A 20,386-nucleotide genomic window follows, 5' to 3' on the forward strand; every position below is an offset into this window, starting at 1 on the left:
TTGAAGGGGTGTCCACAATACTTTTGTATATATAGTGTACATTGACATACTCATACCTGTCCATGAACTGAAGAACAAAGTCCTCAAACTCTGCAGAGGCTGAGCACATCTCTCTCTCCACCTCTGTCAGGTCGCTCCTTTCATGAACAGCAGATGAACAGTCCACCAAAGGCACAAGAGTCGCAAACGTAGCAATGAATTGGAATGTTATCTGCAGAAAGGAGGGAGAGCAAAAGTTAGACTTGCAACACACACACACACACACACAAACTTCCAAATTGATGACAATCTAGGCCTGCGAGAGCTTCTTCTTTCCCCTGAACTCCATTACCTACCATGCACTTGCTGAAGTCGTTGGGGTCGACCCCGGGAAGGGCCCGCATGAGGAGGGGCAGCATGTGTGTGGGGCCCTCGGGGAAGCGCTGGCCCCCAGACACCAGGCTGCGAGCCACACCGATCATACAGCTCAGGGTGGCAGTCAGTTGGTGGGGCTCTGTCAGTGTCTCCATAGCAGGGTAGGTTCTATAAAGAGAGCACAAGACAGAATTGAGAAACAATGTCAAATACTGCCAAAAATATTGTGATATGATATTTTGGCTATATTGCCCAGCCCTAAGACAAATAGCTTTGTTTACTGTTTTTGTGGTATTTGCCTTAGAACTTTAGTTAATCTGCCTCTTGAAATACAGAACCCCATTCCAATTCTTCCCTCTGTATCCTCTACCCAGTGTTTCCCATAGATTAGCCTATTTTCCAGGCAGAGCACACAAGTCCCGATTTAACATTCAGGGAGTCTAAAGTTAAATAGAAATCAACTAAAGGGTTGAAGGCTTTAGGCATTGAGGGACAACAGATGTTGTGGGGCCCGCCCCATCTATACAATGAAAGAAGAAACACTGCCCATCCACTAATCAGACAGACAGTTTGATTTGACTCACTTCTCCAGCACTGGTGGTATGACAAGTTCGGGCCTCATGAGGGCCAGGTTCTGCAAGGCCTGAGCAGCGTCCAGACTGCCTGTCTTACTGAACATGGCCAGCAGCACCGGCTGCATCATACTCTCCACGAACGCCGTAATGTCCGCCTCTGTCATCTTGTGGCTGTCCGGTACCGGCGTGAGCCACGTGGGTTTCCGGTAGCGCTCCCGGTGGAGCCGCCGCACCACACTGGCCGGGAGGCGCTGCAACAGCTTCATCAACTTCATCTGGGGATAAAGAGACAGACAGGTGTGAGGACATGAAAACAGAGACATGTGTGAGGACATGAAAACAGAGACAGGTGTGAGGACATAAAGACAGTGACAGACAGGGTTAGAGAGACACTGGCTGAGAGACCGGTGGGAGGACATAAAGACAGAGACCGGTGGGAGGACATAAAGACAGAGACCGATGGGAGGACATAAAGACAGAGACCGGTGGGAGGACATAAAGACAGAGACCGGTGGGAGGACATAAAGACAGAGACCGGTGGGAAGACATAAAGACAGTGACCGGTGGGAGGACATAAAGACAGAGACCGGTGGGAGGACATAAAGACAGAGACCGGTGGGAGGACATAAAGACAGAGACCGGTGGGAGGACATAAAGACAGAGACCGGTGGGAGGACATAAAGACAGAGACCGGTGGGAGGACATAAAGACAGAGACCGGTGGGAGGACATAAAGACAGAGACAGGTGTGAGGACATAAAGACAGTGACAGACAGGGTTAGAGACACTGGCTGAGAGACCGGTGGGAGGACATAAAGACAGAGACCGGTGGGAGGACACTAGCGACACTAGTTCATTTAGCAGACAAGATCTGCTTAGAATTCCGTGGCATTATTTTATAGTAGAAGAATAGAATTGAACAAAGCTGAATAAAATAGAAAGGATATTTTCTCAAGTGTGCACATGTGGCTATTCTGTGCTGAGCAGTTAACATAGGAATACCTATTTCTTTATGCTCAATTTGACAAGTACTTGATAATGCCTATAATTTTACGGCGGCATCCCGTGTGGACGTAATGCACCCTAAACAAATCCATGCCTTTTGCGGCCAGTGGCCGTTATGCCCTTCTCCCATTGTGCAGTGCGCTCCATCACGTGATCGGGTCCTTCTCACAGGCTACAAGTGAAGACCGACACATCAGGGAAGCAACTGCGCGCGTCCTTATCCAATTCAGAGGTGCATATTGAAGATATTTGAAGAACTGACCACATTTACTTTTCATCAGCCAACAAGATGAGTAGGCCTAACGAACAGCAAAAGCACTAACCTATGTCAATCTACTATCCCCCATAGTACAAAAGGTTTACCTATTATATTTTGTCCGAGACATAAATATTCCAAACATAGCCTGGGACAGTTGTGGGATGAGATACATCCCAAATTAATACAACCACCAGCATCAAAAAACTTTTTTACGCAACAGACCAGAACGTTTAGCTTAAAATGTTGATAAACCATTAGGCTATTTCTTCACATTATAAGCGCAGCAATGCGCAGACAGCAGTAGGCTATAAGCGCGAATGTTCCATTAGCGGGAAAACACAAAAAATGACCACGAATGCGATTATGCACGCAATGTAAAATGTGCATTTTTATGGTGAAAATGGTCTTCCCCAAACTTGAAACTCACAAACTGCTTATAGTTAAATAAAGGTAAAAAGTAAAGCAGCTTAATATGCTTAATTTTAAGTTATTTGGCCACTTTAGTTGTGATGCAAACCTTATTAAATCATATAGGCTACATGAGGTGTGTGATTATGATTAGAAAAAGTTGCAAAAAAAAGGCAATGTTTCTTATGCTGGGCATCATTCACAAGTGATAATATACACTGCTCAAAAAAATAAAGGGAAGACTAAAATAACACATCCTGAATGAATAAAATATTCTTATTAAATACTTTTTTCTTTACATAGTTGAATGTGCTGATAACAAAATCACACACAAATTATCAATGGAAATCAAATTTATCAACCCATGGAGGTCTGGATTTGGAGTCACACTCAAAATTTAAGTGGAAAACCACACTACAGGCTGATCCAACTTTGATGTAATGTCCTTAAAACAAGTCAAAATGAGGCTCAGTAGTGTGTGTGGCCTCCACGTGCCTGTATGACCTCCCTACAACGCCTGGGCATGCTCCTGATGAGGTGGCGGATGGTCTCCTGAGGGATCTCCTCCCAGACCTGGACTAAAGCATCCGCCAACTCCTGGACAGTCTGTGGTGCAACGTGGCGTTGGTAGATGGAGCGAGACACCAGCGAGATGTCCCAGATGTGCTCAATTGGATTCAGGTCTGGGGAATGGGCAGTCCATAGCATCAACGCCTTCCTCTTGCAGGAACTGCTGACACACTCCAGCCACATGAGGTCTAGCATTGTCTTGCATTAGGAGGAACCCAGGGCCAACCGCACCAGCATATGGTCTCACAAGGGGTCTGAGGATCTCATCTCGGTACCTATTGGCAGTCAGGCTACCTCTGGCGAGCACATGGAGGGCTGTGCGGTCCCCCAAAGAAATGCCACCCCACACCATGACTGATCCACCGCCAAACCGGTCATGCTGGAGGATGTTGCAGGCAGCAGAATGTTCTCCACGGCGTCTCCAGACTCTGTCACATGTGCTCAGTGTGAACCTGCTTTCATCTGTGAAGAGCACAGGGCGCCAGTGGCGAATTTGCCAATCTTGGTGTTCTCTGGCAAATGCCAAACGTCCTGCACGGTGTTGGGCTGTAAGCACAACCCCCACCTGTGGACGTCGGGCCCTCATACCACCCTCATGGAGTCTGTTTCTGACCGTTTGAGCAGACACATGCACATTTGTGGCCTGCTGGAGGTCATTTTGCAGGGCTCTGGCAGTGCTCCTCCTGCTTCTCCTTGCACAAAGGCGGAGGTAGCGGTCCTGCTGCTGGGTTGTTGCCCTCCTACGGCCTCCTCCATGTCTCCTGGTAGCGCCTCCATGCTCTGGACACTACGCTGACAGACACAGCAAACCTTCTTGCCACAGCTCGCATTGATGTGCCATCCTGGATGAGCTGCACTACCTGAGCCACTTGTGTGGGTTGTAGACTTCGTCTCATGCTACCACTAGAGTGAAAGCACCGCCAGCATTCAAAATTGACCAAAACATCAGCCAGGAAGCATAGGAACTGAGAAGTGGTCTGGTCACCACTTGCAGAACCACTCCTTTATTGGGGGTGTCTTGCTAAATGCTTATAATTTCCACCTGTTGTCTATTCCATTTGCACAACAGCATGTGAAATGTATTGTCAATCAGTGATGCTTCCTAAGTGGACAGTTTGATTTCACAGAAGTGTGATTGACTTGGAGTTACATTGTGTTGTTTAAGTGTTCCTTTTATTTTTTTGAGCAGTGTATAATTCACAAGTGATAATATTGTCACCCATCAACCTATTCCTGATTTAATTTTGTCTTTACGTATACTAAATAATATATGTGTGACATTTGGTTTGATTTAGGATGGACCATTATCATGCACCTGTCTCGAAACCGGGGCAACGGGAAAAAAATACATGTTATTGATGCACTTAAATAGTGAATGAAGGACACTTTTCCCTGTGGTTTATTTTCATGCCAGTCAGGTTGGCTATACTCCCGTTGTAAAGATAAACAATGTGCTTAATATTAGGAAAGTTGAGAAATAAATATAGTAGGCCTAGCCTATACAAAGCTGATCCCCCTCTTTTTAATAAAGGCCATCATTCTGTTTTTTCATGCAATTGCATAGCCTATAGAAATGTTGGCAACATGAGCTCATGGGCTCTCATGAAGTGTTTGATTAGATTATTGAATACATTTGCATTGATGTCAGAGTGATTAGAGGGACAATAGAGTGCTGAGTACCAGGCAGTTAAAGTTTTGAAGGCTACTAATGACCATCAGCAGCATCAGAGCTTGGAGAAGCCTAATTACCCAGACAAAACGGTCATGTGGAATTTGACTACCTTCATGACACATGACCACCGGTGTGGCGGTAATACAGTCACCGCAACAGCCCTAGTCAGGACAGCATGTCCTTAGAACCAATAACCCATCAGGACAGCATGGCCTTAGAACCAATAACCCGTCAGGACAGCATGGCCTTAGAACCAATAACCCGTCAGGACAGCATGGCCTTAGAACCAATAACCCGTCAGGACAGCATGGCCTTAGAACCAATAACCCGTCAGGACAGCATGGCCTTAGATTGTGCACAGTTTCATCTCTATATAAAGACCGACGGACTAAGATCTGAAATGTCTGTCACAGATCCAGCTCCCTAAGTGGCTGATGGAATGTCAAATGTCAGGCCAAAGTCATTTTTATTAATCCTAAACAAACCCTGTGTCTTTCTATGTCACTTCAGTGATGACCATTACATTACACAATACAACTTTTGTCAAGCCAGGACACATAGTGCCCTCAAATTGGACACAGGTCCCAAGAACGTCAGGTTGTCTGTACACATTCACCTACTTGCAATAAAACTTCAACATCTGAGGGGTCAGGAGAGAATCTCACGAGTTGCTGGGCAACAAAACGGGGTCACAAACAACTCTCCCTCCAGACCTGGGTACAAGAACTAAATCTTTCAAATACTTTTAAAGTTCACTTTAGCTGGAGTGCCAAATGAGCAGGGTGTGCACTTTTATGAGCAGTCTATTGCGTCAGAAAGGCTCAATCGAGCCCAGGTTTAGTATTTGTAATGGTATCTGAACCCAGGTCTATGTCCCTGACCCATAAATAAAGATTTGTGTATGACTGAAGACACTGCCTGTAGCCAGAGGCTCTGGTCTGATGACGGAGGGGGGGGATGTTCCTAGAACAGAATGGCGTGTGCCCCCGATATCAGGTTAACCTTTAATAGCACGGCTGGTTGCTGCTTCTCTCTCATATGTCATTAGGGTGTTATTTCTGAACTAACAGTACTAGCAGATCCTGTGCCTTCCAAAGAAGGCATCCACAGGAAGTGAGAGTTCCAGTGACTCACCAGCCAGCGTCCATGGTTGGATGGGTGGAAGAAAGATGTGATGCTGTTGAAAAGGCCACTGAGCTGAGCCTGGGCTTGCTTACTGGGGCCTCCCTGCAATCACAGAAACAGATGGTTAATATTAAAATAAATAAATATATATATATAAACACACACACACACACATACACATATATATATAAAACTCAGCAAAAAAGGACAAGTCCCCTTTTCAAGACCCTGTCTTTAAAAATCTAAATAACTTCACAGATCTTCATTGTAAAGAGTTTAAACACATGTCCGTACTGTGAGACGCCTAAGCCAGCCCTAAAGGGAGACAGGATGGACAGCTGATCGTCCTCGCAGTGGCAGACCACGTGTAACAACACCTGCACAGGATCGGTACATCCGAACATCATACTTGCGGGACAGGTACAGGATGGCAACAACTGCCCGAGTTACACCAGGAACGCACAACCCCTCCATCAGTGCTCAGACTGTCCGCAATAGGCTGAGAGAGGCTGGACTGAGGGCTTGTAGGCCTGTGTAAGGCAGGTTCTCCACAGACATCACCGGCAACAACATCGCCTATGAGCACAAACCCACCGTCGTTGGACCAGACAGGACTGGCAAAAAGTGCTCTTCACTGACGAGTTGTGGTTTTGTCTCACCAGGGGTGATGGTCGGATTCGTATTTATTGTCGAAGGAATGAGCGTTACACCGAGGCCTGTACTCTGGAGCGGGTTCAATTTGGAGGTGGAGGGTCCGTCATGGTCTAGGGCAGTGTGTCACAGCAACATCGGACTGAGCTTGTTGTCATTGCAGGCAATCTCAACGCTGTGCGTTATGGGGAAGACAACCTCTTCCCTCACGTGGTACCCTTCCTGCAGGCTCATCCTGACATGACCCTCCAGCATGACAATGCCACCAGCCATACTGGTCATTCTGTGCATGATTTCCTGCAAGACAGGAATGTCAGTGTTCTGCCATGGCCAGCGAAGAGCTCGGTTCTCAATCCCATTGAGCATGTCTGGGACCTGTTGGATCGGAAGGTGAGGGCTAGGGCCATTCCCCCAGAAATGTCCAGGAACTTGCAGGTGCCTTGGTGGAAGAGTGGGGTAACATCTCACAGGAAGAACGGGCAAATCTGGTGCAGTCCATAAGGAGGAGATGCATTGCAGTACTTAATGCAGCTGGTGGCCACACTGTTACTTCTTATGTCAACCCCCCCATTTGTTCAGGGACACATTATACAATTTCTGTTAGTCACATGTCTGTGGAACTTGTTCAGTTTATGTCTCAGTTGTTGAATCTTGTTAAGTTTTCTGAAAATAAACGCAGTTGACAGTGAGAAGACGTTTATTTTTTTGCTGAGTTTAAATATAATTCCATTGTTCTTTTCCTTAACCTTATTTAGGGGTACTATTGCATCTTGTTAAAGTATTTTTATGGCACGTGAACAAGTACAGTGAAATGCCTTTCTTCAAGCTCTAAACCCTATAATGCATGAATCAATAACAATGTAAAACTAAAAATAACTTAAGGTAGAACAAAAACACATGAGGAAGTAAGTAACCATACTACATACAGGGTCAGTTCCAGTACCATATTTGCAGTGTGCAGGGATACTGGAGTGAGAGGGGTAGATATGTACATTATAGGGTTAAGGTGACTAGACATCAGGATATGATGATGATTGTATATGAGTTGGTGTTGCTGTGTCCATATAAATGTACGTGTATATTATGTGTGTGTGTGAGCTAATGATGGAGTGTGTGTTTGTGTGTGTGCGCGCGAAAAGTATACAATGCAAGGGTCAATTCAGATAGTCCATGTAGCCTTTTTGTTAGACATCTTATGGCTTGGGGACAGAAGCTGTTCAGGAGCCTGTTGGTGTCAGAGTTGATGCACCGGTACCGCTTGCTGTGCGGAAGCACAGCCTTACCAAGCAGTGATGCAGCCAGTCTATATGCTCTCAACGGTTCAGCTGTAGAACCTTTTGAGGATTTGACGGCCCATGCAAAACCTTTTCAACCTCCTGAGGGGGAATAGGCGCTGACGCCCCTTCTTCACGACTGTGTGCGGACCATTTTAAGTGCTCGCCTCTCGTTTCCTGACATTGAGGGAGAGGTTGTCCAGGATCCAGTTGCAGAGGGAGGTGTTCAGTCCCAGGGTCCTAAGCTTGGTGACGACCCTGGAGGGGACAATGGCGTTGAATGCTGAGTTGTAGACAATGAACAGCATTCCCACATAGGTATTTCTCTTATCTAGGTGGGTGAGGGCAGCGTGGAGTGCAATTGACATTGTACCGTCTATGGATCTGTTGAGCCGGAGTGGGTCTAGGGTGTCTGGGATGCTGGAGATAATGTGTGCCATAACCAGCCCCTCAAAGCACTTTGTCCATATAAATGTATCCCACAAGTTGCTACAGGCCAATAGTCATTGTGGCATGAAGCCTTAAGAGTTCTTGGGATCAGGGATGACGGTGGTCATCTTAAAACATGTGGAGATTACAGACTGGGACAAGGAGAGATAAAAAAAATTACTGTGAAAATGCCTGCCAGCTACTCTGCGCATGCTCGGAGAACGTGTTCTTGAAGACTGTTGGGCCCCACGGCTTTGCAGGTGTTGGCCTGATTAAAAGACCTTACTCACGTCGGCTTCAGAGAGCGAGATCACACAGTCCTATGGGTCGGTGGTGGCCCTCACACCCGGCACGATGTTATCATTGTCAAAGTGTGCATACAAATGAATTGAGTTCATCTGGTAGCGGCATCGTTGGGCAGATCACGGCTGGTTCTTCCTTTGTAATCCGTAATGGACTGTAGCCCCTGCCACATGCGGCAGGTGTGAGAGCCTCTGTAGTATGATTCCACCTTATTCCTAAGGATGACTCTGGAGGTCACAGCGGGACTTCTTGTACTCGTTCCTGTCCTCAGCCGTAGCTTCAGGGTTGTCTACAATATCCCTTTAGTTTAGCACCAACCTCTCTGATAAACTAGGGCTTAATGGTATTGCATTGTATGATTACAGTATCCCCCCCCCCCTCTAAAATACATTTACTTCATTTCTATAAGCCAATTATACATGAAAATAATGTCAATGAACTTAGAGAAATAAAAAGGATTGATTGGGCAACACAGTTTGTGTACAGTGACTGACCAGTAAAGCTGAGACCCAGAGGACCACGTGGCCGACGTCATAGGCGTTTGTCAGGTATCTGGGAACCAGCATCTGACTGGTCCCCACCGGGAGGTTCAGACTACGTAGGATCCTGGTGAAGATCTGGAATTATAAAGGAGCAAAAAGTGTTCTTTCATTGAATGTGTTGTCCAATGCAGTGGTTCCTAACTTCAGTCCTCAAGTACCCCCAAAAGCATATATTTTTGTTGTATTCCCGGACAAAAAAAAACCAAACACCTGATTCAACTCATTGAGGTCCTGATGATTAGTTGACAAGAATCAGGTGTGCTTGTCTGGGGCTACAATAAAATGTGAACTGATGGTGGTACACAAGGACAGGAATTGGCAACCACTGGCAAATTACATTCTGATCACAGGATACAGTGCATTCGGAAAGTATTCAGACCCCTTGACTTTTCCCACATTTTGTTACGTTACAGCCTTGTTCTAAAAATGATTCAATAATTTTTCCCCCACATCAATCTACACAATACCTCATATTGACAAAGCAAAATCATGGTCAGATTCTTTAGGTGCCTTTTGGCAAACTCCAAGCGGGCTGTCATGTGCCTTTTACTGAGGAGTGGCTTCTGTCTGGCCACTACCTTTAAGGCCTGATTGGTAGAGTGCTGCAGAGATTGTTGTCATTATGGAAGGTTCTCCCATCTCCACAGAGCTCTGGAGCTCTATCAGAGTGACCATCAGGTTCTTCGTCACTTCCCTGACCAAGACCCTTTTCCCCCGATTGCTCAGTTTGGCCGGGAGGCCAGCTCTAGGAAGAGTCTTGGTGGTTCCAAACTTCTTCCATTTGAGAAATATGTTGGCCACTGTGTTCTTGGGGACCTTCAATGCAGCAAATATTTTTTGGGTAGCCTTCCCCAGATCAGTGCAGAGACACATTCCTGTCTCAGAGCTCTACGGACATTTCCTTCGACCTCATGGCTTGGTTTTTACTCTGACATGTACTGTCAACTGTGGGACCTTATATAGACAGGTGTGTGCCTTTCCAAATCATGTCTAAGTCAATTGAATTTACCACAGGTGGACTCCAATTAAGTTGTAGAAACATCTCAAGGATGATCAATGAAAACAGGATGCACCTGAGCTCAATTTTGAGTCTCATAGCAAAGGGTCTGAATACTTATGTAAATAAGTTTTTTTTAATATAAATTTGCATTTCTAAAAACCTGTTTTCGCTTTGTCATTATGGACTATTGTGTGTAGATTGATGAGGATTTATTTGTTTTTTAATCCATTTTAGAATATGGCTGTAATGCAACAAAATGTGGAAAAGGTCAAGGGGTCTGAATACGTTCCGAATGCACTGTATATTGTTTTTCATTCATATTTTTTGGGCTACTCGAAATTATAAACAAAAATATTTTTTCATTCCATTACATCAGATTTGAGATCAGGGCCTGTTGGCATAATTAAGTCAGATAACTGTGACGCATCTGTAACAAAACACACTAAAAGACAAGCCAGGAGGATCAACAGAGAAATGTGATACCTGTTAGTGGCATTAACTGCTGTATCACTTTCAATGGCTGTCTGGTCATGTCTAGTCTGCTATAACATGCACACCAACAACCAATGGTCACAGGTCAAATGATCAGGGATAAGATCTTTGCAGCCACTACCCTTTCCCCTTCAATGTTTTGTAGATCTGAAGGGTCTGGAAAGGTTTGAGCAGTACAGCGCTGGAGCTTACACCTTATAGATCTGCAAACATGAGTGTTAAAGAACGACTGCCCCTAAAAACCAACTAAGCCCTTTGAAAACAGCTTATGTGGCATCGATATGAGTCAGAAATATTGATTCTAGTGTCACAAATGACTACAAAGTGTAAATAGGATAATTTTGGTAATAAAGTCAGTGTTGTCTAAAACAGAGTTTGGAACCCTGGTGCATCACAATAGGGAATTGAAGGTTGGGTTTGGATTACAATTATGTCAACAATTCATGCCCCCTTTTGCCCATTAACACGTGGAGGCACCGTGTTTTCTGGGAAAAGACTGGGCGAGTTCACTTTGCATGGCCCAGCTGGGCGGTCAACCTGAGACTGGTGTGTTGTTGGTAAGTAGCTATATTTTGTTTAACATGTCATTATTTGATAGGCTATGCAACTATGGTACTAGGCTATAATAATGTGATGTAACTAGCTATATATATAGCCTCTCCCTCCCTGCTAGCTAACGTAAGCTAGCTAGCTCATAATCACGCAAACGTGACATGTTTGATGCAGGTTGCCAGCTTTCTTTCAATAACTCAACTGGCTAGCAACTGTCCTTGTTTGTTGTGATTGAAAGGCAAAGACACACCGAAGAAACACCCACAAACCACACCCCCAAGACAACTCATGTTATTATTCTGTCACTGCCAATAGCATTTCTTAATGAGCATTGATGAAAAACGAGGCCAAATCAGGAAGTAAAGTTGACTAAGGCCAAAGGGAAGGGAGTGAATTGGGACCTGCTGGAAGAGACGAATGGTGTGATGGGGTAGGGTGGAATTGATGGGGTAGTGTTATAGGCACAGCTAGACAAATGTGTCCTTACCTTGGGTATATAAGGGTCCCAGTCAATGTAGCCAATGTTGTCGTTGGCCAACCGGGCAAACAGGTTGACAAGATGCTGAGGAAAACATTCATTGAGGAATAAGCTAGCGAATCGCTCAAAGTCTCTGTTTCTATCAAAAGTAATGATGGAAACTGTACTACAATAGCCTGGTGCAAGATCTGTTTGTGCCGTCTTGCCAAGACAGCACAATCAGATTGGGCATCAGACTAATACTACCCCCACACACACACACACCGGGCAACAGGCTAATACAACCACTCACACACTCACACACCGGGCATCAGGCTAATACTACCCCCCCCCCCCCCTCCCCCACACACTGGGCATCAGGCTAATACTACCACTCACACACCGGGCATCAGGCTAATACTACCATACACACACACCAGGCTAATACTATCCCACACACACACACACACACACACCAGGCTAATACTACCATACACACACCAGGCTAATACTACCACACACACCAGGCTAATACTACCACACACACACACACACGTCTAATACTACCACACACACACACACACCGGGCATCAGGCTAATACTACCACACACACACACACCGGGCATCAGGCTAATACTACCACTCACACACACACACACACACACACACACACACACACCAGGCTAATACTACCACTCACACACACCAGGCTAATATCACCACACACACACCGGGTATCAGGAAAATACTATCACACACACACACCAGGCACCAGGCTAATACTACCACACACACACAGTGTGTCAATCAAGTGAGCGATGTCTAACTTACCACCTCCCAACCTGGAAGGTTCTGTACTGCCACCCACAAGCTGAGGAGTTCATCAAACCATAACCTGGTGAACATCAAACAGTCTGTCAAACACCATACTAACGCTTACTGTGCTACACACACACACAACCAATGTCATACGTGTGGCAGTTACAGCATGCTCAAGATATTATCTTGCCTTTCATTAGAGAATAACAATTGTGATCATGTTTTGGGGGCAACATTGAAATGGTATTTAAAAAAATGATCAAGTTTTGGGATGTCGTAGAGATGAACAATTCTGGAAACCTTCCTGTAATCATGATAGAATAAGCAGTAACGGAATCCACCATATGGGATTTATGAAAAACCTGGGAACTTTTCAAAATGTTCCATTATCTTTGCGACCCTATGACATGGTGGAGATGTGTGTGTGTGTGCGTACGTGTGCGTGTTCTCACTTAAAGCCCTTGTGGTGCAGCTCTGGGGGTAGGGTGGTGGGGAGGAAGAGCTCAAAGTATCCTATAGCTCTCTGCATGGTCACATCAAATGGACAGAGCAGTGGACGCCACTCCTCCAACATCTCCTGGGTGGCCGACTCCGGGAAGTACCTGAAGAATAAAACAATTTGATTATTTATTGGACTACCGTGTTGGTGTAATGTGTATGAGCCATATGCCTACAACCTAAAGACAATATCTACATACATTCATTTTCACTCGCCAAGGACTAACAATATGTGATAAGCATTTGGCAATAGTTATTTTTAAACGCCTGCAGAATAATCACAGCTAATGAATTTATTTCATAACTGACCCCACAGCAAAAGGTTAAATAAATTTTAAAAAACACACCAAGACATGCAAAGAGCAACGTTGCACGTAGAAAATTGTCAAAAATCAAGGGCTGGTAGACAGAAATATATTCCTTATAATATAATTAATATTTTCGCTGCTATGGCTTAGCATTCCATTTGTACACGGTATATTAAACAATGGTAGTTAAGCTGGTGTTTAGTTTAGTTAATGGAATCAGATCATGAGAAGACGTGTGAACACAATGTCGACAGCACTTCAACCTCAGAAGAGCTGTTATGCAGCGTTATAGCCCCCACACCCCACCTCACTCCACCTCTATTCAATTCAAAGAGCTTTATTGGCATAGGAAACATGTGTACATTGCCAAAGCAAGTGAAATGGATAAACAAAAGTAAATATTACACAAACTACAAAAGAACAAAGACATTTCAAATGTCATGTTTAAATACAGTGATGTAACAATGAGCAAACAGTAAAAAAAAAAAATAAAAAAAAAAAAAAAGGAACATAAATGTGTGTTGTATTTAGTGGTATTTGTTCACTGGTTGCCCTTTTCTTGTGACAACAGGTCACACATCTTGCTGCTGTGATGGCACACGGGTGTTTCACCCAATAGATATGTTTATCAAATTATTTTATTTTTTATTCTTTGTGGGTATGTGTAATGAGGGAAATGTGTCTCTCTAACATGGTCATACATTTGTCAGGAGGTTAGGAAGTGCAGCTCAGTTTCCACCTCATTTTGTGGCCGGTGTGCACATACCCGGTCTTCTCGAGAGCCATGTCTGCCTACGGTAGCCTTTCTAAATAGCAAGGCTATGCTCACTTGAGTCTGTACATAGTGAAATATTTCCTTAAGTTTGGGTCAGTCACAGTGGTCAGGTATTCTGCCACTGTGTACACTCTGTTAAAGGCCAAATAGCATTCTAGTTTGCTCAGTATTTTTGTTAATTCTTTCCAATGTGTCAAGTAATTGTATTTTTGTTTTCTCATGATGTGGTGGTGTCTAATTGTGTTGCTCTCCTGGGTCTCTGTGGGGTCTACTTGTGTTTGTGAACAGAGCCCCAGGACCCGCTTGCTTAGGGGACTCTTCTCCAGGTGATGGCTTTGTTATGGAATGTTTGGGAATCGCTTCTTTTTAGGTGGTTGTAAAATGCAAGTTATTTTCTGTATTTTGATCATTAGCAGGTAATCGTCCGAATTCTGCTCGGCGTGCATTATTTGGTGTTTTACGTTGTACACAGAGTCTCAATTTGGTGAATTATTAGTTGGTGAGCGGACCCCAGACCTCACAACCAAAGGGCAATGGGTTCTAAACTCAGCAAAAAAAGAAACGTACTCACTGTCAACTGCGTTTATTTTCAGCAAACTTAACATGTGTAAATATTCGTATGAACATAACAAGATTCAACAACAGACAAACTGAACAAGTTCTACAGACATGTGACTAACAGAAATGGAATAATGTGTCCCTGAACAAAGGGAGGGTTCAAAATCAAAAGTAACAGTCAGTATCTGGTGTGGCCACCAGCTGCATTAAGTACTGCAGTGCATCTCCTCATCATGGACTGCACCAAATTTGCCAGTTCTTGCTGTGAGATGTTACCCCACTCTTCCACCAAGGCACCTGCAAGTTCCTGGACATTTCTGGGGGGGGGAATGGCCCTAGCCCTCACCCTCCGATCCAACAGGTCCCAGAAGTACTCAATGGGATTGAGATCCGGGCTCTTCGCTGGCCATGGCAGAACACTGACATTCCTGTCTTGCAGGAAACCACGCACAGAACTGGTTGGTTGGTGGCATTGTCATGCTGGAGGGTCATGTCAGGATGAGCCTGCAGGAAGGGTATCAGATGAGGGAGGAGGATGTCTTCCCTGTAATGCACAGCGTTGAGATTGCCTGCAATGACAACAAGCTCAGTCCGATGTTGCTGTGACACACTGCCCTAGACCACCTTCAAATCGATCCCACTCCAGAGGACAGGCGTCGGTGTAACACTCATTCCTTCGACAATAAACGCGATTACCCCTGGTGAGACAAAACCGCGACTTGTAAGTGAAGAGCACTTTTTGCCAGTCCTGTCTGGTCCAACGACGGTGGGTTAGTGCCCATAGGCGATGTTGTTGCCGGTGATGTCTGGGGAGGACCTGCCTTACAACAGGCCTACAAGCCCTCAGTCCAGCCTCTCTCAGCCTATTGCGGACAGTCTGAGCACTGATGGTGGCATTGTGCGTTCCTGGTGTAACTCGGGCAGTTGTTGTTGCCATCCTGTACCTGTCCCGCAGGTGTAATGTTTGAATGTACCGATCCTGTGCAGGTGTTGTTACACGTGGTCTGCCACTGCGAGGACGATCAGCTGTCCGTCCTGTAGCGCTGTCTTAGGCATCTCACAGTACAGACATTGCAATTTATTGCCCTGGCCACATCTGCAGTCCTCATGCCTACTTGCAGCATGCCGAATGCACGTTCACGCAGATGAGCAGGGACCCTGGGCATCTTTCTTTTTATGTTTTTCAGAGTCAGTAGAAAGGCCTCTTTAGTGTACTAAGTTTTCATAACTGTGACCTTAATTGCCTACCGTCTGTAAGCTGTTATTGTCTTAACGACCCTTCCACAGGTGCATGTTCATTAATTGTTTATGGTTCATTGAACAAGCATGGGAAACTGTGTTTAAACCCTTTACAGTGAAGGTCTGTGAAGTTATTTGGATTTTTACGAATGATCGCTCACAGCTTTGTTGAAATTACCTGTGGCGCTGATGTTTAGGCCGAGGCATGTATAGATGTGTGTGTGCTTTGGGCAACAGTGTTTAGATGGAATTTGTATTTGTGGTCCTGACAACTGGACCTTTTTTGGAACACCATTATTTTTGTCTGCTTTAGGCCCTCCATGGTTGGGGACAGAAGTCCAGATCATCAGCAAACAGTATACATTTTACTTCAGAAAGGGTGGGGCTTAAGCTGCAGTCCTGTCTCACCCCACAGCCCTGTGGAAAGAAATGTGTTTTTGCCCATTTTAACCGCACACTTGTTTGTGTACATGGATTTTGTATGTTTTCCCCCCAACACCACTTTCCATCAATTTGTATAGCAGACCCTCATGCCAAATTGAGTCAAAGGCTTTTTTTGAACAAAGCATGAGAAGACTGCCTTTATGTTTCTTTGTCAGTTAGGGTGTGCAGGGGAGTACGTGGTCTGTCATATGGTCATTTGGTAAAAAGCCAGTTTGACATGTGCCCAGCAGAAAATGTTTGAGTCTGCTGTTAATGATAACGCAGAGGATTTTCCGAAGGTTGCTGTTGACGCATATCCCACGGTAGTTATTGGGGTCAAATGTTTCTCCACTTTTGTGGATTGGCGTTATCGGTCCTTGGTTCCAAATATTGGGGAAGATGTCAGAGCTAAGGATGATAACGCTTAAGGATTGGACTCAAATTTTTTGGCCTGAAATGACATTCCCAAATCTAACTGCCTGTAGCTCAGGACCTAGCTCAGGATATGCATATTCTTGATACCATTTGAAAGGAAACACTTTTGACTTTTGTGGAAATGTGAAATGAAAATAGGAGACTATAACACAGATCTGGTAAAAGATTATACAAATAAAAAAACATGCGTTCTTTTTGTACCATCATCTTTGAAATGCAAGAGAAAGGCCATAATGTATTATTCCAGCCCAAATCTACCGATCCTGTAGAGGTTAAAGAGTTGAAGTATAGCCAATTGGAATTTGTGGTCTGTAAATGTTAACATTTCTATTAAGGATACCATCAACACCACAGGCCTTTTTGGGTTGGAGGGTTTGTATTTTGTCCTGTAGTTCATTCAACGTAATTGGAGAATCCAGTGTGTTCTGGAAGTCTTTAATAGTTGATTCTAAGATTAGTATTTTATCATGTATATGTTTTTGCTGTTTGTTCTTTGTTATAAGGCCAAAAATATTGGATCAGTAGTTTATCGGTACATCTCCGTTTTGGATAGATAACTCTGTGTTGTTTGTTTAGCGTTTTCCAATTTTCCCAAAAGTGGTTAGATTCTATGGATTCTTCAGTTACATTGAGTTGGTTTCAAATGTGCTGTTCCTTCTTTTTTCATGGTGTATTTCTGTATTGTTTAATGATTCACCATAGTGAAGGCATAGACTCAGGCTTTCTGGGTCTCTATGTATTTGTTTCAATTTCTTTTAGGTTTTTGCATTCTCCATCAAACCATTTGGGGTTCGCGAGTGGCACAGCAGTCTAAGGCACTACATCTCAGTGCAAGAGGCATCACTGCAGTCCCTGGTTCGACTCCAGGCTGCACCACATCCGGCTGTAATTGGGAGTCCCATAGGACGGTGCACAATCGGCCCAGCGTTTGGCTGGGATAGGCCGTCATTGTAATTAAGAATTTGTTCCGAATTGCCTAGTTAAATAAATAAAAAAATTGATAGGGAAGCCGAGAGGTCAAATATACTGTTTAGGCATTCTACTGCCAAGTTCACACCTTCACGATTACAGTGAAATGTTTTGTTGAGGGAAGTTGTCTAAAAGGGATTGACTGTTGTTGCCTAATTGTTCTTTGGTAGGTTTCGACACTACTTTCCTTCCTTGCATTTCTTAATATTATTCAGTTCCTTTGGCTTTGATGTCTCATGATCGAGTATTGCTCTGTTCAGGCTCTGATCTGATAGGGGTGTCAGTGGGCTGACTGAACACAGAGACTCTGGGTTGAGGTCAATAATAAAGTAGTCTACTACTTTGAGTTATAGGTGTACCTACCGTAGGAGTCCCCTGAAGCCTACCACTGACTATGTACATGCCCAGTGTGCAACAGAGTGGCGCAGTGGTCTAAGACACTGCATCTCAATGCAAGAGGAGTCGCCTGGTTCAAATCCAGGCTGCATCACATCTGGCCGTGATTGGGAGTTCCATAGGGCGGCACACAATCGGCCCAGCGTCGCGCGGGTTTGGCCGTCTTGTGCTTAACTGACTTGCCTAGTTAAATACATTTTTAAAAAGATCTGCAGGAGTTGTGACCTATTTTATTTGGTTATGTCCTAGTTGAGCCTAGGGGAGGGAACGCTGTAACCTCCAGGTAGGTGTTTGTCCCAGTCTGTGCTGAGAGTGTCAGGTTCCTGTTCAGTTCTGGTATTTAGGTCACCAAAGACTAGTACATGTCCCTGGGCCTGGAAATGGTTGATCTCCCCTTCTAGGATGAATTCACACCTGGTAGTTTGGTGGATGGGACTATGAGCTATCTGTAACCTAGAGGGCAACCAGTGGGTCCACCTCCTCTATACCATGTTTCTAGTAGGATGACAATGTCTGTATTCCACCTCTCGCTCCCTCTCTTCTCTGCTCACAGTAACAGGAAACTCTCCCCAGGACAGAATTAGATTTAATAGGATTATTAACCAACTAGTAGGTACACTAGCAACTCAGGGACTCAGTGACTAAGCTTCGACACATGCTCACACAAACCTAGTTTTGCTTTGTATCCAGGGATGGAACTAGCCATTATGACATTCGCAAATTGTCAGTCAATATGCCTAAGTCCCTAATATGCCTGTCCCTAAGAGAGAATTGTTCCTGACAGTTCAGTTTCACAGAATGTGTCTTATTTAATCCAGAGTAGACACGTGCCTGTCTGCAGCTCTACTCTAGGTCTATCATTCAATTGCAGGAGTGCTGAAGTAAGCACAATAGGTTAACATGCCATGTGAAAGAATCAGGTATTTTGGAACAGAAGAGACTGATTTGTTGCCGTACTTCCGAGAGCACACACACTTGTTATTTTCTAGCGAGGGATGGAAAAGGACGGGAGCGGCACAGTATAGGCAGGTCGGCCACCTGGCAGGCAGACAGAGAGGCCTAGTGCATGGTTCTATCTGCAATCAAAAGCTGTATCTCGCAATGGCATGCTGTATCTCACAATTTCCTGGCTTGCAATGTCTCACAACTTCAGTAAAGCAGGGCCTGTCATCAATGAAGGCTAGGATATTCTACACGCAACAGACCGAAGACTGAACACACAAATCGCATCATTAGTGAAGAGAAAGAGCAGGCGAGCCATCGCGAGGCTCTATCACATTAGTGGAAACCAAGATTGTTCTGGGCAGGTCTTCTGGTTTTGACAAGCAGAAGTGACTTTTCGTAGCAAGATTGTAGAATTTATGCAGCAGTTTAGGAGAATTAACACAGCAGGTTAGAAGAATTAGGTTAAGGTTAGGAAAGGGTTAGCAATTGTCCCAGATGACACGACTTGAACATATCTATCTATAACCAGGCCTGCCCTGAAACGGTCTTGATTTCCACTAATGCGATGCTGCCAGGGCAAGGGAGAATGGGAGGAGGCAAGCAGAATGAACCGTGGTGCGCATATGTCTTGGTAATCTGTGTCTCGCCTTGCAATATGTTTTGTGATAATTGCACAAGTGCTGTCACGTTACCAGAGTTTGGACTTCGACACCAGGTTTAGTATCCCGATACTCTATACCAAAACGATACCACGGCAACAAAACAGAGTGTATTAGCTAAAGTCACAGAATAAACACGGGTCTTTATTTTTTTTCAACATTGAACAATATGTTGATAACTGGTAGAACTAAAATAAATAGAATATCCTCTATTCTACACTGAATAAAAATATAAATGCAACATGTAAAGTCTTGGTCCCAAGTTTCATGAGCTGAAATAAAAGATCCCAGAAATGTTTAAACACACAAAAAGCTTATGCCTCTAAAATGTTGTGCACAAATTTGTTTGCATCCCTGTTAGTGAGCATTTCTATTTTGCCTAGATGACCCATCCACCTGACAGCTGTGGCATATCAAGAAGCTAATTAAACAGCATGATCATTTCACAGGTGCACCTTGTGCTGGAGTCAATAAAAGGCCACTAAAATGTGCAGTTGTCACAATGCCACAGATGTCAAGCTTTGAGGGAGAGTAATTGGCATGCAGGAATATCCACCAGAGTGGTTGTCAGAGAATTGAATGTTCAATTCTCTACAATAAGCCGCCAACGTCGCTTTAGAGAATTTGGCTGTACGTCCAACTGGCCTCAGTTTGCTGATGTCAACATTGTGAACACAGTGCCCCATGTTGTGGT

The 20,386-nt window shown here is 44.5% G+C and overlaps 1 protein-coding gene across 2 annotated transcripts in view; it reads right to left on the bottom strand.

Annotated features, from left to right (window-relative positions):
• LOC110499326 (proteasome activator complex subunit 4B) overlaps positions 1–20,386 on the bottom strand; it is a 71,884-nt gene that overhangs the window by 37,796 nt on the left and 13,702 nt on the right. For both annotated transcript variants that reach the window (XM_036956185.2, XM_036956186.2), the window contains 8 exons: positions 12,940–13,089; positions 12,500–12,563; positions 11,698–11,772; positions 9,119–9,241; positions 5,977–6,069; positions 939–1,204; positions 336–522; positions 57–211 (listed from right to left, as the gene is read on the bottom strand). In XM_036956185.2, the coding sequence (XP_036812080.1) occupies positions 57–211; positions 336–522; positions 939–1,204; positions 5,977–6,069; positions 9,119–9,241; positions 11,698–11,772; positions 12,500–12,563; positions 12,940–13,089 (1,113 nt within the window). The remainder of the gene's footprint in view (positions 1–56; positions 212–335; positions 523–938; positions 1,205–5,976; positions 6,070–9,118; positions 9,242–11,697; positions 11,773–12,499; positions 12,564–12,939; positions 13,090–20,386) is intronic.

This window comes from Oncorhynchus mykiss, chromosome 20 (assembly GCF_057628025.1).
Source record: "Oncorhynchus mykiss isolate SJ-2025 chromosome 20, ASM5762802v1, whole genome shotgun sequence".
Classification (NCBI taxonomy): domain Eukaryota; kingdom Metazoa; phylum Chordata; class Actinopteri; order Salmoniformes; family Salmonidae; genus Oncorhynchus; species Oncorhynchus mykiss.